This window comes from Lepidochelys kempii, chromosome 4 (assembly GCF_965140285.1).
Source record: "Lepidochelys kempii isolate rLepKem1 chromosome 4, rLepKem1.hap1, whole genome shotgun sequence".
NCBI lineage: Eukaryota > Metazoa > Chordata > Testudines > Cheloniidae > Lepidochelys > Lepidochelys kempii.
This window is the reverse complement of record NC_136383.1, coordinates 23428957-23444785: the sequence shown is the minus strand read 5'-3', so window position 1 is coordinate 23444785 and position 15829 is coordinate 23428957. Positions and strand designations below refer to the sequence as shown.

The window sequence follows — 15829 nt, the reverse complement described above, 5'->3', positions numbered from 1 at the left end:
CCATACTGGGATATTTATGTATAGTACCATGCTATGAATTATCAGCAAAATATGAATCACTGCCAGCTTCTGTTTGACCACATACGTGGGACATCTGCAGACTCAGCGACTGCTCCCATGTCTGACTTCACTCTGTAGTTTAACTGTCACATGCTTTTGAAGTATTAAAGGGACACTATCAACTTGAAGCATGATTAATTCACACCCCCGCCACATGCTCCACAGATAAAATAAATTTCATATTCTACACCTATATACCCCTGCCAGACTTTAGGGTGTTACAATCAGTTTCCTTATTTTTTAGACAAGGTTCTCCCCTCCTCTGTGTGAAAGCATACCACAGCAGAGGAACTCATTATTTATACAGGAGAAACTATGAAACTGGTTGTGCAAAAAGTGCTGGCAAATGCATAAACAAGCAGAAAAATAGAGAAAAAAGTGTATTTTTCACTTGCAGTTACATGTTACTTGTAACAACAGTACATAAACAGCTTTCCGGCAGTAGTCTATGAGGGGTTTTTTTATGTTGGTATTGCTTTAAATGAGGGGGTGTAGTATGTTTGGGAATGCACACTGCAGATTTTCCAGGTCTTTCCAGGAAAGGGAACCAATGATATAATACCTGCCCTTGGCCCCATCTGAACCAGCGGGAAAAATACTTAAGCATTCAAAGAGTTTAAATAAGGACTTATTTCTTATTCCAAACCTTTATTTTACCGTTGTTTTAAACTAGAACAGGTTGAAGCCTACCTTCTGCAGCCCATTGATTCATGGGAAAAGGAAATGTTTAACAGACCTGCAGTCTAAGACTTATGTTACATATGGATCCAGTAGCAAAAATGCATGCATGGTACATTTGTTTTAAACAGAGAAATCACAGAAGCAAACAATTGCTCATTAATGGCTAGTAAGATTCAGGACTAAGATCAAAGAGTTTTGCCAAAGTTATTAATTGGTTTTGGTCAGGCTCCTCAAACTTGGGTGTCTGTAGTTGAAGATCTCAATAGAAGACGCCTGATTTTCAGACATGCTGAGAAACCAGTTTTCACAGAATTCAGTGGGAGCGCTGGGTGTTCAGCACCACTGAAAATCAGGCTACTCCTATTGAAATGTCTACCTTTAGATGCCAAAGCCTTAGCTTCTCACAAACTTCAGCATGTACCTAATGAGTGCATGCGAGGGGTCCCATCAACTTCAAAGCAACTCCTCACATGAGTAAAATTAACAAGTGTACCGGGGGGCCAGGGGGATTAGAGTCCAAGTTTGAAAAGTTGTCCCTTTTACTTTAATGTGCTCTCTCTTCAGCCATTCCTTTAAAACCAAACCAAAACAAAAAAACTAAACACGGTTAGGACTTCTCTCCTTAATCCATTTGTATGAACAAATACATATATTTTCTAAAAGAGGGAGACTGAGTCCTTACTGTACATTTGTATGTTGCTCTTAATCCAAAAGTGCAAACAGAGTGGTTCACAAAAGTCCTCTTTTCCCCAGTCCCAGAGATTGCTTTGTAGCTGCTTCTGACTGCCCTGGTTTCTGGAAGGAGCAATGGCCTGCTGGATCTGTGTAATTGTGGATCCATAAGTCCTAGCTCCTCTCCTCTCCCATATTTCCCCCTCCAAAACCCTCTCACATAGAGCTCTGCTCGTTGGTATGCAGAGAATGTGGACACTCTGCACAGGCTTCAGCAGCCTGCCTCCTCATGCAGAAGAACTGCACTGGTTGTGCTGTGTCTAGGTCCCTCCTGCCACCAAATGTTGTTACCAGGAATTGCACATGTGTAATTGAAAGCAGAATTTGGCTCTAACACGCCTGCAGGAAAAAGAATGAACAGGGTGGGAGAACAAAGTTCCTGACAGGCACTGGATAGATAGATGACAAGACAATCATGATAGACAACGTGAAGTCATAAGGAAAATGCGTGGAGGGCTAAAGAGAGAAGGTGAAAAGTGTGGATGCTACAGATTGGTGTCCCAAAAACTTAAATGGTTGGATCTTTTGGGGCCTTGCCCTCTTCCCCTCACTCATTTTAGCAAACTACCAGGTTCTTTTTTTGTCCCGGTATCAGCTCCAAGAAAACTTCATAGTTTTCAGCTCAACTGGCTGGAAATCTTCAGTTCCTGAGGCAAACCGTGGAATCTTCTGTAGCAGTGATGCACCAGCCAGCTCTGTGGAATCCTAGGTGTGTCTGAGCTGCAGCTACAATGGAAGCAATGAAGTCTTTTCAGGGATGGAACTGCAGAGAAAGTTTCTGTAGGTAACAGATCACCTCCAGAGACAGACAGCACCCACAACAGTGTATATCTCTAAGCACTTTTATGGTTGAAGGGGGAGTCTAGAGTGACCTCTAGAAAGTGCTGGCTCCAGGTGCATGGAAGTGGAGAAAGAGTCATGGTCATGGGAATTTCAAATGTACTTCCTAACAAATTACCATAAACTTCAAAATTAATTATTTTTCTGTTATTTTAAAGCATCCTCAGGAGGTGTGGTGAAAGCTTGTCTCTCTCACCAATCATGGTTGACTTGAAATACGCCATTCTAGTTTGCTGCGAGATATTCTACTGATCATTTTAGCAGCACCATCTAAAAGGCTGTTTCAGTGTCTGAAGAGGTCTGAACAAAGATAAATTCAAAGACTGCCTAGTGACTATAATACGAATAAACAAAAAGTCTGAAGATTTAATCTAGAAGGTTTTAGGTATTTGGTATAATAATGTGGAGAAGCAGCCAAGAAAAACAATGAACAGAAAGTTTTCTTTTTTACACTTATGACAGAAACTTCTCAAATGCTTCAAGGAAATCTGTGGAAGAGTTAAGCCCGTCTATGTCCAACAAATTATTCTTGCCATGAAAGTGGAATAAATCAGTCTCTTCTGCCTCTCCATTTTCATGTTCTTCTTGTCCTTCAACGAGGTTGGTCTCGGAAGTAGGAATAACAATGATGCGTGGGATTGCAGTACTAATGATGGAGTCCAGGCCTCTGTTTATGTGAGTTTCCCTTTGTGAGGTATCTGAGCCTCTTCCTTTGCTGATGCTGTTCAAGCCAACGGGAAGAGAAGCTGCTTTTAAGGAACTGGTCACAAGTGCTTTAGGGGAATTCTGTAGGACTGACCTCCCAAGCAGCTTCTGCAGGTAGCTGGAGGAGAGCAAAACCTAGGGTAAAAACAACACTAAATCTTTAGTACCATCATTTGACATATAACAATTGTAGGTTCTCACACCCCACTGAAACTAGTATTTGAACTCTCTTGTACCAGTCCATTACATTTTCGGTGCCAGTTCTCTTGAGCGGTTTCCCCATTAATATTTGAGCCCATGCCCCAAAATAAAATCAGTATCATGTGATCAATGTATTAAAATTCACCGAACTGTCAGTTTTAGAAATGCACAACATATACAACAAAATACTAAGTGAAGTAAAGAGACACGTATTTGGTCAAACATTTTCAAAAATTTGTAGGTAATGGACATGATCCCATTTTATGGAGCAGCACATTCTTAAACACATTAAAGTATTATTTATCCATTACTAATCTGGAACTGTATTGTACCCATTCTGCCATAAGTTTTTATGGTTACTGGGCTAAATCCTCAGCTGCTGCAAATCAGTAAAACTCCATTGTCTTCCACTGGAGCTGTGACAATTTACACCATCCAAGGATCTGACCGACTTCCTGTTTAAAAAAAAAACAACCTTCCAAGGAACACATTTATATATAAAAAGGGAGAATTTTTTTTCAGGCGTCCCAGTAGTGACACAGCATTATGCTGCTGCATGAAAACTCTTTGGGGATGAAAGCAGAAACTTCCATGTGCTCACTCTCCAGAGTGAGTTTATTTCACAGCATCTTCTATTCTTTCTGTTATATACAGGCTCTAATACTGCTCTCATCACTGTAATATCTGAGGGTACATCTACCCTGCAATAAAAGAACTGGTGCACAGACCCAGGTCAACTGAATTTGGAGCATGTAGCTTGGACTATAGGGCTAAAAAGTTGCAGTGTAGATGTTCAGACTCAGGCTGGATCCTGGGCTTTGAGACCCTGTGGATGGGGTGGATTTCAGAGCCTGAGCTACAGCCTGAGCCTAAATGTCTAGACAGATATTTTTAGACTTGCAGCCTCAGTCAGATGACACAGGCTCTGGGACTTGGTGCTGCGGGATTTTTATTGCAGTGTAGACATACCTTCAGGGTTTTAGAATAGCCTCTGCCCCCACCCTTACGAAAGTTCCAATCCTGGATCAGATGCCTCATATATGCTTTACATATTATTTCTCAAACATTTTAACACATGAAACCTGTCACATCCTGGAACCTTTTTTCTGTATAATGAACAAAGAAGGATCTCAGATTAAATATTAATTCTAACAGTTTGATTCTTCGTATCTTTATTTTCTTAAAATTCCATTTTCCCTGTCACAACCACAGTAACAATTTCAATAGTTATGTCCTTGGATGTTTCCCATGTACCTTGTCCTCCCAGTAGGTGGCTCTGTAACCATAGGAAATACAGATAGTACCATATTTAACAAAAATTAGGGAAAAGAAAAATAATTCTACTTCTTTGGCTTCAGAAGCTCTTCACTTTCTGTTCACTCTGATCGATTTATAATTTCATGATGACCATTTTAGTTTACCTGGGACGCTCAAAAGATCAATCATCATCAGGAGAATAAAAATCATAAGAATCACAAGAATGCAAAGAGCAGGGAGAACAGAAGAATGGTTTAATGGGGTGACAACAAAGACATTCGCGCCAGCAAGATACCTCACTGAATGATAGTGTTGTATCAGTCCTTGTCTTTGAAGGCTCATGACTTTCCAAGACTAGGGGGAATTGTTAAAAAAGTACCATTTGGACTAGTGTTAAAATATGGACCTTCAGTATTCCTATATGACAGGTTTCAGAGTAGAAGCCGTGTTAGTCTGTATCCGCAAAAAGAACAGGAGTACTTGTGGCACATAAGCATAGCCCACTTCATCAGATGCATCGAATGGAACATTTCGTAAGATATATATATAGATATATATATACACACACACACAAACACACAGATAAGTTGGAAGTTACCAGACAAACTGTGAGAGGCTAATTAGTTAACATGAGCTATTATCAGCAGGAGAAAAAAAAAACTTTTATAGTGATAATCAAGATGGCTCATTTACAGTTGACAAGAAGGTGTGAGGATACTTAACTTAAGGAAATAGATTCAATATGTGTAGGTCTTCTATATATTATTGTTTCTCTGCCACAGGTATTTCTGTAGTGCCTATCTGCATTGTATGTCAGCTAACAATATTTGCCTTTTATTCTACAGATATATAGGAACAGTAGATATTGCTATCTTTTGGGAGCATAGGTGTGCAAAGCAGGTATGGGGACTGCCCTGTGAGATCATCGTAACTGTCTGTGTTTTATGATTAGAGCCTCATTTCATACTACCCACATAGCCTAGTCACTGTCACATGACACATCTACTTTCCCGGACCTGAGGAAAAGCTCTGTGTGCCTCGAAAGCTTGTCTCTCTCACCAACAGAAGTTGGTCCGATAGAAGATATTACCTCACCCACCCTTGTCTCTCACATGTTTTACTGTCATTCTAGATTTTATGTGTAATCATGTCAGTCCATTGCCACAGGCCATTCGTATCATTCCTCCCTAACACAGCAAGCACGCTCTCCCAACGGGCTGGCAGCTCTGGGAGGCATTGCCCCTGGGGTGGTGATGAACTACCACACTCTGGCCTTGGCTATATGTCAGCACCCCGCAACAATTTTGCATTTGAATCAACTTACGAAGATATCTTAGGATACAATAAGTTTCTAGATCTTGACAGGATGGGCAGGTTTTTATTTATTTTTTTTTTTAAGGAGGAGTAGAGGAAAGTGAGATGATTCTCTGCCTCAGAAACTTTATTATATTGATAAATACAAGGACTAAATGATCCTCTGACCTGACTACAACTCACAGCAAGATCAATAATAGGTTTAAAGTGTTGCAACCAAAATCTGTTGTCGACAATCTGGTCATGCTATCTAGAAATCTAAAGTAAATGCCTAAAAGATCAGCTTTGTATTTTTAGGGCAACCAGAAGACCTGATGTTGAAGTGCTCTCATTGATCTTGACAAGAGGATACATGCTGGAAGCTATTGAAATATGCTTGTGCATGTAAGCATCACAAAGAAGCGCTTCACACCTTGCACCTGGGACACTCAGTGTGAATATTGTGAAAGCGCCTATCTGCAGCACTATAAACCCCATATGTCAGTGAATAGTACTGAGAACAATAGAGTGCAGGAACCCAATCAAGGGCTACTTATCAGAACTACCTGACAGCCATCCTTCGAGGACAAAAATCAGCATAGCCTCTGATTCTTCTTGTGGAGAACAGTGTGGCCAAGTTACAGTCATTAAAATAATGAATTATGATGGGTCAACATGTCTATGAAGAAAACCTCAGATTTCTACCCCCCCCCCCCACAGCTTCTCTCTCAGGAAAAAAAAAGAAAGATGGGGGGGGGAAGAAGAGAAGAGATTGAATTTGGAGTTCGGGGTGTCTGGAGGGAATCCCGTAATCCTTCTTCCTCTCCACTGTCTTAGGTGTTATGTCCTGACATGGATCTAGCAAGGGAGCTCTGAAGCAAGGTGAGGTCACCCAGTTTGGGTTCACTCCTTCTGGCAGGAACCGAACATTTCAGGCACCCAGCCCTGTGACTGAGGGTTAGATGGAGACTTCACAGTCAGGCCCTTTTCCTACTTTCTTCTGCACAGAGGCTCTGATCCTCTACTGTTTCCATGGCTTCCAAAGCCAAGGCCTAAATATAGCACCTCTATATAAAACACTAGCTCCTTCCTCACAAAGAGACAGGAACAAACTGGAGGTCTGGGCACAGAGGAACAAATCCTCACCTGTTGTATATCAAAGTAGCTCCATTGATTTAAGCGGAAATATGCCAATTCACAGCAGGTGAGGGTGTGGCCCATGGTGCTGACCGAGGTGGGATTTGGCACCAAATCTCTTGCTCCCAATAGGTCCTTCACTGACACCTGAGGAGCAGACCTACTCATTGTCCACACTGGCTCACCAAGCTGGAGAAAGCTGGCCTAAGTGGTGGCTCTTGATCTCTGTCATCATTGTCTTTTTTTGGTTTTAAAGTGATGAAACTGGTTGATGTGACTTTTGCAGTGGCACTGCCTGGAACGAAAGAAAGTGAGGATTATTCTGTCAATAGAAGGAGGTATCACACCACACTAAATTATTTAATTTACGTTGCCCAAGATTTCATAAAGCCTTAATGTTACTCTGCAGCCAGCAGCAATGTTTTATTGGGCCAGATTCCCATTACATTAAGGCCCCTTTACACCATCCTAGCAGTGTAAAAGGGCCTTAAAGTAGAAACAAACTGCATTTACACTCACTTTAAGTCCCTTTTACATTGCTTTAGCAGCATACAGGGGCCACAAATGTGAATGAGGATCAGGCCCATTATTTATACAGCAGCAACTTTGTGGTGGATACTTTCACGCATGAAAGTGGAGGTCCCTGCCTCAGAGAACATGCAATCTAAACAGACAGCACATAGATGAAGTACAAAGATGGGACTCAAAAGCACGAGCTGACAATATCGTACAACTTGTCAGTGACACAATCATTCTTATGCTGTTTTATTGTTTTTTTCAAAAACTATTTTCTACTGTCTGCTTTGTCAACATTTATAAAGGGGAGGACTAAGGTTTTCCAGGCCTTGTGGAAGAAGTGACATGAAAGAGACACCTGAAGGTAGAGTCAGTGGATGCGTTCAGGAATCAGGAGATCAGTTTGCTGTGATTCCCAGGATAGCTTCTCACTTAAAACTATGCTGTCTCTAGAAAAAAGAACCAGAGATCCAGAAGAAAAGAAAGGTGACTGAATCAGGTGACACTTCTTATGGTGTATTGTTCGTTCAGTTAGACATGTCGTAGGTATTGCCATGAAGAGCTGGGTACTGAGAAACCTGGGGGTACTAGCCAACCTATTAGTAGGGTGGGTATTGAGAGTCTTAGGCCTTTGTCTACTGAAGGTGTAGCATTGGCATATTTTCCCATGTGATTCACAGCAGTACTGTATCTGGAAGTCCAGTGAGACTGAAGTGTTGGTAAGAGCTGATTCAGGGGTGATCTGAAGTCATCTTCCGAAGTTGCACCTCTGGAAAAGTGACACTTCTGAGAAAATGACATCAAACTGCAGCAGTTTGGTTTGTAGTTTTATTGCATCCACAAGAGATGCGCTCAGTACTCACCATCTCCAGTTTCAGGGAGAGAAGAGGGGCAAGCTGCCAGACTTTCCCACTCTCAGGGAGAAATGGGAGTTTCTCTCTCCTCTTCCCCCTCAACAAAGATAAAACATTTTTTTAATGTATACTGAGGGTGCAAAAAAAAGTGGCTTCCACTACTTCTGAATCTGACTTGAAACCCTGATTTTGTAGCAAATGGAGTCGGTCACAACATGGAGGTGGGTTCCTTAGATTTGGGAGTGGGATGAGATCAACCAGGGCTGGAGGAGGTAAACATGCTGAGATGAAGCAGTCAGGTTCTTAAATTCATCCCCACTAACTGCGCTACAAGTCAGCATTTGATCTGGCTTTGGAATGGCAGGTTGCTTTTCCAGCTGTCTAAATATAAAGGGAAGGGTAAATCCCTTTGAAATCCCTCCTGGCCAGGGGAAAACTCCTCTCACCTGTAAAGGGTTAAGAAGCTAAAGGTAACCTCGCTGGCACCTGACCAAAATGACCAATGAGGAGACAAGATACTTTCAAAAGCTGGGAGGAGGGAGAGAAACAAAGGGTCTGTGTGTCTGTCTATATGCTGGTTTTCTGCCAGGGATAGACCAGGAATGGAGTCTTAGAACTTTTAGTAAGTAATGTAGCTAGGTATGCGTTAGATTATGATTTCTTTAAATGGCTGAGAAAAGAATTGTGCTGAATAGAATAACTATTTCTGTCTGTGTATCTTTTTTGTAACTTAAGGTTTTGCCTAGAGGGGTTCTCTATGTTTTGAATCTAATTACCCTGTAAGGTATCTACCATCCTGATTTTACAGAGGTGATTTTTTTTCTTCTCTTTACTTCTATTTTTATTAAAAGTCTTCTTGTAAGAAAACTGAATGCTTTTTCGTTGTTCTCAGATCCAAGGGTTTGGGTCTGTAGTCACCTATGCAAATTGGTGAGGCTTTTTATCCAACATTTCCCAGGAAAGAGGGGGTGCAAGTATTGGGAGGATTGTTCATTGTTCTTAAGATCCAAGGGTCTGGGTCTGTAGTCACCTAGGCAAATTGGTGAGGCTTTTTACCAAACCTTGTCCAGGAATTGGGGTGCAAGGTTTTGGGAAGTATTTTGGGGGGAAAGACGTTTCCAAACAGTTCTTCCCCAGTAACCAGTATTTGTTTGGTGGTGGTAGCGGCCAATCCAAGGACAAAGGGTGGAATATTTTGTACCTTGGGGAAGTTTTGACCTAAGCTGGTAAAGATAAGCTTAGGAGGTTTTTCATGCAGGTCCCCACATCTGTACCCTAGAGTTCAGAGTGGGGGAGGAACCTTGACATGGTGGCAGAGTGGTGGGATTAACCTGAAATCATTTTGAGATCCAGTTGAGATTTTTTGAACTAGAAATACAGATTTCAAAAAGGAATTTTTTTTCCTTTGTGGCTGCTGGAAAGGAAGTCCAGAAAGCAGCTGAAACTGAAAGCAGCTTGTTTTTTCTCTGTTTGGGGAAAGAGCAGAGACAAAAGGGGATTATCTTTGTGAATTGCAGGTTTTCTTTGCCTGGAGGCAGGGTACTTAACTCCTGCAGGAAAATTCACAGTCTTCCAACCCAGAGTTTTTTTCCCCCTAAAAGTAAATGGGGGGGGGGTTCTACCCATTTGCCTGGAGACACAAGTGGCAGGGGCTTTTTTTTTTTTTTTGGATTTTGATTTTTTTACAAGGAGCACAAGTTTGAAAAGGAAATTTTTTTTCCTTTGGGCTGCTAGTAAGCAGGCTTCCAAGTAGTTGGAGGTTTTTTGCTTTGATTTGGGGCCAGAGCAGAGACAAAGGGAATTGTCTTTTTCTGTAGGCTGACAATCACTATCAGAGAATAGGTATTCTATTCCAGCACAGCAAAATTTTACAGCCAAGTTTTGTTTGTTTATTTCTAAACCTCGGGTGTAAAGTTAGTTAAAAACAGAGAGGTAAAGAAGTCAGGCACAAAGGCACTACACAAATTGGAGTTAGCCAAACTGGAGACATTGAAAGAAACCGAAAAAGCTCTAGAAGCTGCTCACAGGAGAGCAATGGAGGCAAAGGAGAAAGAAAGGGAGGCAGCGAAAGAGGCAGAACAACACCAAGCGGCTGCTCACAGGAGAGCTATGGAAGCAAGGGACAAAGAACTGGAAGAGAAGGAAAAAGAGAGGAAACATGTGGAGGAGATGGAGAAGATAAAGGCTCAGCAGAATATCCCAACAAACCCTAGCAATCCTTCTCCAGGTACCACTTCCCATCCCAGAAAGTTCCCCACCTACAAGGCAGGTGATGATACTGAGGCCTTCTTAGAAAACTTTGAAAGGGCCTGCCTTGGGTACAACATCTCTACTGACCAATACATGGTAGAGCTGAGGCCGCAGCTCAGTGGACCCTTAGCTGAGGTGGCAGCTGAAATGCCTAAAGGACACTTGAACAAGTATGAACTGTTTAAATCCAAGGCGAGAGTCAGAATGGGGATAACACCCGAGCAGTCTTGTCGGAGTTCAGATCCCTAAGGTGGAAACCAGATGTGTCATTTACCCGACATGCCTACCACATTGTGAAACATTGGGATGCCTGGATATCAGGAGCAAGTGTTGAATCTCCAGTAAATTTGCCCTTCCTAATGCAAATGGAACAATTCTTAGAGGGGGTTCCTGAGGAAATAGAAAGATACATCCTAGATGGGAAGCCCAAAACTGTAATCGAGGCAGGAGAGATTGGAGCCAGATGGGTGGAGGTGGCAGAGAAGAAGAAAACTGGTCGCAGTTGGAGCGGAGACCAGAAGAGACAACCCCAGACCACACCCTATTACCGGGGGCTGCCCAAAGCCCCACCTACCTCCCAAAGAACCCTCCAGACACCTTATCGTCTCACCACCCCATTCTCCAGCAACCCACCTCACCCCAGTGACCCGTCAGCTGGACGATGTTTTAAATGTAACGAGCTGGGGCATGTAAAGGCCAACTGCCCCAAGAACCCCAACAGATTACAGTTCATTGCATCGGAATCACACCCCAGGTCTGCAGGCCCAGATACCTCCCAGATACCCTTGGAGCGGAGGGAAACTGTGAGTGTGGGCGGGAAGAAGGTCACCGCGTGGAGGGACACCAGAGCACAAGCGTCAGCTATCCATGCTTCCTTGGTGGACCCCAATTTAGTCAACCCAGAGATCCAAGTGACGATTCAACCCTTCAAGTCCAACTCTTTCAATTTGCCTACAGCCAAGTTGCCTGTCCAGTACAAGGGCTGGTCAGGAACGTGGACTTTTGCAGTCTATGATGATTATCCCATCCCGTTGGGGGAAGACTTGGCCAATCATGTGAAGCGGGCCAAGAGGGAGGGAACGGTCACCCGTAGCCAGGCTAAACAAGCCGTGAGGCCTAGCTCCATTCTGGAAACTTCTATCAGGACCCAGTCAGAGGTGATGGACCCGGATCCCAGGCCAATGTCTGCAACAGCAGTAGTGGATCCAGTCCCAGAGACCCAGACGGAACCAATCCCTGAACCGAAACCAGCCGAACAACCAACACCAGACCCATTGCCAGCACTGAATCCAGTACTTGCAACCTCAACACCAGAGGGCCCCACCGAACCTGAACTGGCAGCAGCCGATAACCCGACACAAGAGGCTCAGCTGGAGCCTGAATCCCAACATAGTGCACCCACGGAGAGCGGTTCACAGTCAACAGAAACAGCTCCATCCCCTATATCGCTTCCAGAGGGACCAAGCATAGGTCCACAATCCAATGAGGAACTGATGTCTCCAGCATCAAGGGAACAGTTTCAGACTGAACAGGAAGCAGATGAAAGCCTCCAGAGAGCTTGGACGGCGGCATGGAGCAACCCACCGCCTCTCAGCTCTTCTAATCGATCCAGGTTTGTTGTAGAAAGAGGACTTTTATACAAGGAAACTCTTTCTGGTGGACACCAGGAAGACTGGCATCCTCAGAGACAGTTGGTAGTTTCAACTAAATACCGGGCCAAGCTCTTGAGCTTAGCCCATGGTCACCCTAGTGGCCATGCTGGAGTGAACAGGACCAAAGACCGTTTGGTGGGGTCATTCCACTGGGAGGGAATGGGCAAGGATGTTTCTACCTATGTCCAGTCTTGTGAGGTGTGCCAAAGAGTGGGAAAACCCCAAGACCAGGTCAAAGCCCCTCTCCAGCCACTCCCCATCATTGAAGTTCCATTTCAGTGAGTAGCTGTGGATATTCTGGGTCCTTTTCCGAAAAAGACACCCAGAGGAAAGCAGTACATACTGACTTTCATGGATTTTGCCACCCGATGGCCGGAAGCAGTAGCTCTAAGCAACACCAGGGCTAAAAGTGTGTGCTAGGCACTAGCAGACATTTTTGCCAGGGTAGGTTGGCCCTCCGACATCCTCACAGATGCAGGGACTAATTTCCTGGCAGGAACTATGGGAAGCTCATGGGGTAAATCACTTGGTTGCCACTCCTTACCACCATCAAACAAATGGCATGGTGGAGAAGTTTAATGGAACTTTGGGGGCCATGATACGTAAATTCGTAAATGAGCACTCCAATGATTGGGACCTAGTGTTGCAGCAGTTGCTCTTTGCCTACAGAGCTGTACCACACCCCAGTTTAGGGGTTTCCCCATTTGAACTTGTATATGGCCGTGAGGTTAAGGGGCCATTGCAGTTGGTGAAGCAGCAATGGGAGGGATTTACACCTTCTCCAGGGACTAACATTCTGGACTTTGTAACCAACCTACAAAACACCCTCCGAACCTCTTTAGCCCTTGCTAAAGAAAACTTACAGGATGCTCAAAAAGTGCAAAAAGCCTGGTATGATAAACATGCCAGAGAGCGTTCCTTCAAAGTAGGGGACCAGGTCATGGTCTTAAAGGCGCTCCAGGCCCATAAAATGGAAGCATCGTGGGAAGGGCCATTCACGGTCCAGGAGCGCCTGGGAGCTGTTAATTATCTCATAGCATTCCCCACCTCCAACCGAAAGCCTAAGGTGTACCATATTAATTCTCTAAAGCCCTTTTATTCCAGAGAATTAAAGGTTTGTCAGTTTACAGCCCAGGGAGGAGACGACGCTGAGTGGCCTGAAGGTGTCTACTACGAAGGGAAATGTGCTGGTGGTGTGGAAGAGGTGAACCTCTCCATGACCCTTGGGCATATGCAGCGACAGCAGATCCAGGAGCTGTGCACTAGCTACGCGCCAACGTTCTCAGCCACCCCAGGACTGACTGAACGGGCATACCACTCCATTGACACAGGTAATGCTCACCCAACTAGGGTCCAACCTTACTGGGTGTCTCCTCAAGCTAAAACTGCTATAGAATGGGAGATCCAGGATATGTTACAGATGGGTGTAATCCGCCCCTCTGGAAGTGCACGGGCATCTCCAGTGGTTCTAGCTCCCAAACCAGATGGGGAAATACGTTTTTGCGTGGACTACTGTAAGCTAAATGCTGTAACTCGCCCAGACAACTATCCAATGCCATGCACAGATGAACTATTAGAGAAACTGGGACGGGCCCAGTTCATCTCTACCTTGGACTTAACCAAGGGGTACTGGCAGGTACCGCTAGATGAATCTGCCAAGGAAAGATCAGCCTTCGCCACACATCTCGGGCGGTACGAATTTAATGTACTCCTTTTCGGGCTGCGAAATGCACCCGCCACCTTCCAAAGACTTGTAGATGGTCTCCTAGAGGGATTAGGAGAATATGCAGTCGCCTACCTTGACGATGTGGCCATATTTTCGGATTCCTGGGCAGACCACCTGGAACATCTACAAAAAGTCCTTGAGCGCATAAGGGAGGCAGGACTAACTGTTAAGGCTAAGAAGTGTCAAATAGGCCTAAACAGAGTGACTTACCTTGGACACCAGGTGGGTCAAGGAACTATCAGCCCCCTACAGGCCAAAGTGGATGCTATCCAAAAGTGGCCTGTTCCAAAGTCAAAGAAACAGGTTCAATCCTTCTTAGGCTTGGCCGGTTATTACAGACGATTTGTTCCGCAATACAGCCAAATCGCCGCCCCACTGACAGACCTAACCAAAAAGAAACAGCCAAATGCTGTTCAGTGGACCGAAAAGTGTCAGAAGGCCTTTAACAAGCTTTAAAGCGACACTCATGTCTGACCCTGTACTAAGGGCCCCAGACTTTGACAAACCGTTCCTAGTAACCACAGATGCATCCGAGCGTGGTGTGGGAGCAGTTTTAATGCAGAAAGGACCTGATCAAGAATTCCACCCTGTAGTGTTTCTCAGCAAAAAACTGTCTGAGAGGGAAAGCAACTGGTCAGTCACTGAAAAAGAATGTTAAGCCATTGTCTACGCTCTGGAAAAGCTACGCCCATATGTTTGGGGACGGCGTTTCCACCTGCAAACCGACCATGCTGCACTGAAGTGGCTTCACACCGTCAAGGAAACTAACAAAAAACTTCTTCGGTGGAGTTTAGCTCTCCAAGATTTTGATTTCAACATCCAACACATCTCAGGAGCTTCTAACAAAGTGGCTGATGCACTCTCCCGTGAAAGTTTCCCAGAATTAACTGGTTAAAATCGTCCTTGAGATGTGGAAAATATTGTTAGTCTTTATGTACTTGGTAGTATATTTAGAGATGCATGTGTCTTATTAACTCTGTTTTTCCTAGAGCTCCAGGAAGAAATCCCAGCCAGTGTTTCACCCTAGCTGAGATTTGGGGGGCGTGTCATAAATATAAAGGGAAGGGAAAACCCTTTTGAATTCCCTCCTGGCCAGGGGAAAACTCCTCTCACCTGTAAAGGGTTAAGAAGCTAACGGTAACCTCGCTGGCACCTGACCAAAATGGCCAATGAGGAGACAAGATACTTTCAAAAGCTGGGAGGAGGGAGAGAAACAAAGGGTCTCTCTGTCTGTTGGTATGCTGCTTTGCTGGGGACAGAACAGGAATGGAGTCTTAGAACTTTTAGTAAGTAATCTAGCTAGGTATGTGTTAGATTATGATTTCTTTAAATGGCTGAGAAAAGAATTGTGCTGAATAGAATAACTATTTCTGTCTTTATCTTTTTTGTAACTTAAGGTTTTGCCTAGAGGGGTTCTCTATGTTTTGAATCTAATTACCCTGTAAGGTATCTACCATCCTGATTTTACAGAGATGATTTCTTTACTTCTATTTCTATTAAAAGTCTTCTTGTAAGAAAACTGAATGCTTTTTCATTGTTCTCAGATCCAAGGGTTTGGGTCTGTAGTCACCTATGCAAATTGGTGAGGTTTTGTATCCAATATTTCCCAGGAAAGGGGGTTGCAAGTGTTGGGAGGATTGTTCGTTGTTCTTAAGATCCAAGGGTCTGGGTCTGTAGTCACTAGGCAAACTGGTGAGGCTTTTTACCAAACCTTGTCCAGGAATTGGGGTGCAAGGTTTTGGGAAGTATTTTGGGGGGAAAGACGTTTCCCAAACAGTTCTTCCCCAGTAACCAGTATTAGTTTGGTGGTGGTAGCGGCCAATCCAAGGACAAAGGGTGGAATATTTTGTACCTTGGGGAAGTTTTGACCTAAGCTGATAAAGATAAGCTTAGGAGGTTTTTCATGCAGGTCCCCACATCTGTAC

The 15829-nt window shown here is 43.9% G+C and overlaps 1 protein-coding gene across 4 annotated transcripts in view; it reads right to left on the bottom strand.

Moving 5' to 3' along the window:
* Positions 1 to 688: 688 nt before the first annotated feature.
* The window catches only part of LOC140910237 (melanopsin), a 73216-nt gene continuing 58075 nt past the window's right edge, over positions 689 to 15829 (bottom strand). For 2 of the 4 annotated variants that reach the window (XM_073340705.2, XM_073340706.2), the window contains one exon: positions 689 to 3153. In XM_073340705.2, coding sequence (XP_073196806.2) covers positions 2767 to 3153 — 387 coding nt within the window. In that variant the 3' untranslated portion in view covers positions 689 to 2766. Of the gene's footprint in view, positions 3154 to 7085; positions 7202 to 8285; positions 8374 to 15829 lie in introns of those variants that run through there. The other 2 variants (XR_012158464.2, XM_073340707.2) reach the window with 2 other exon arrangements.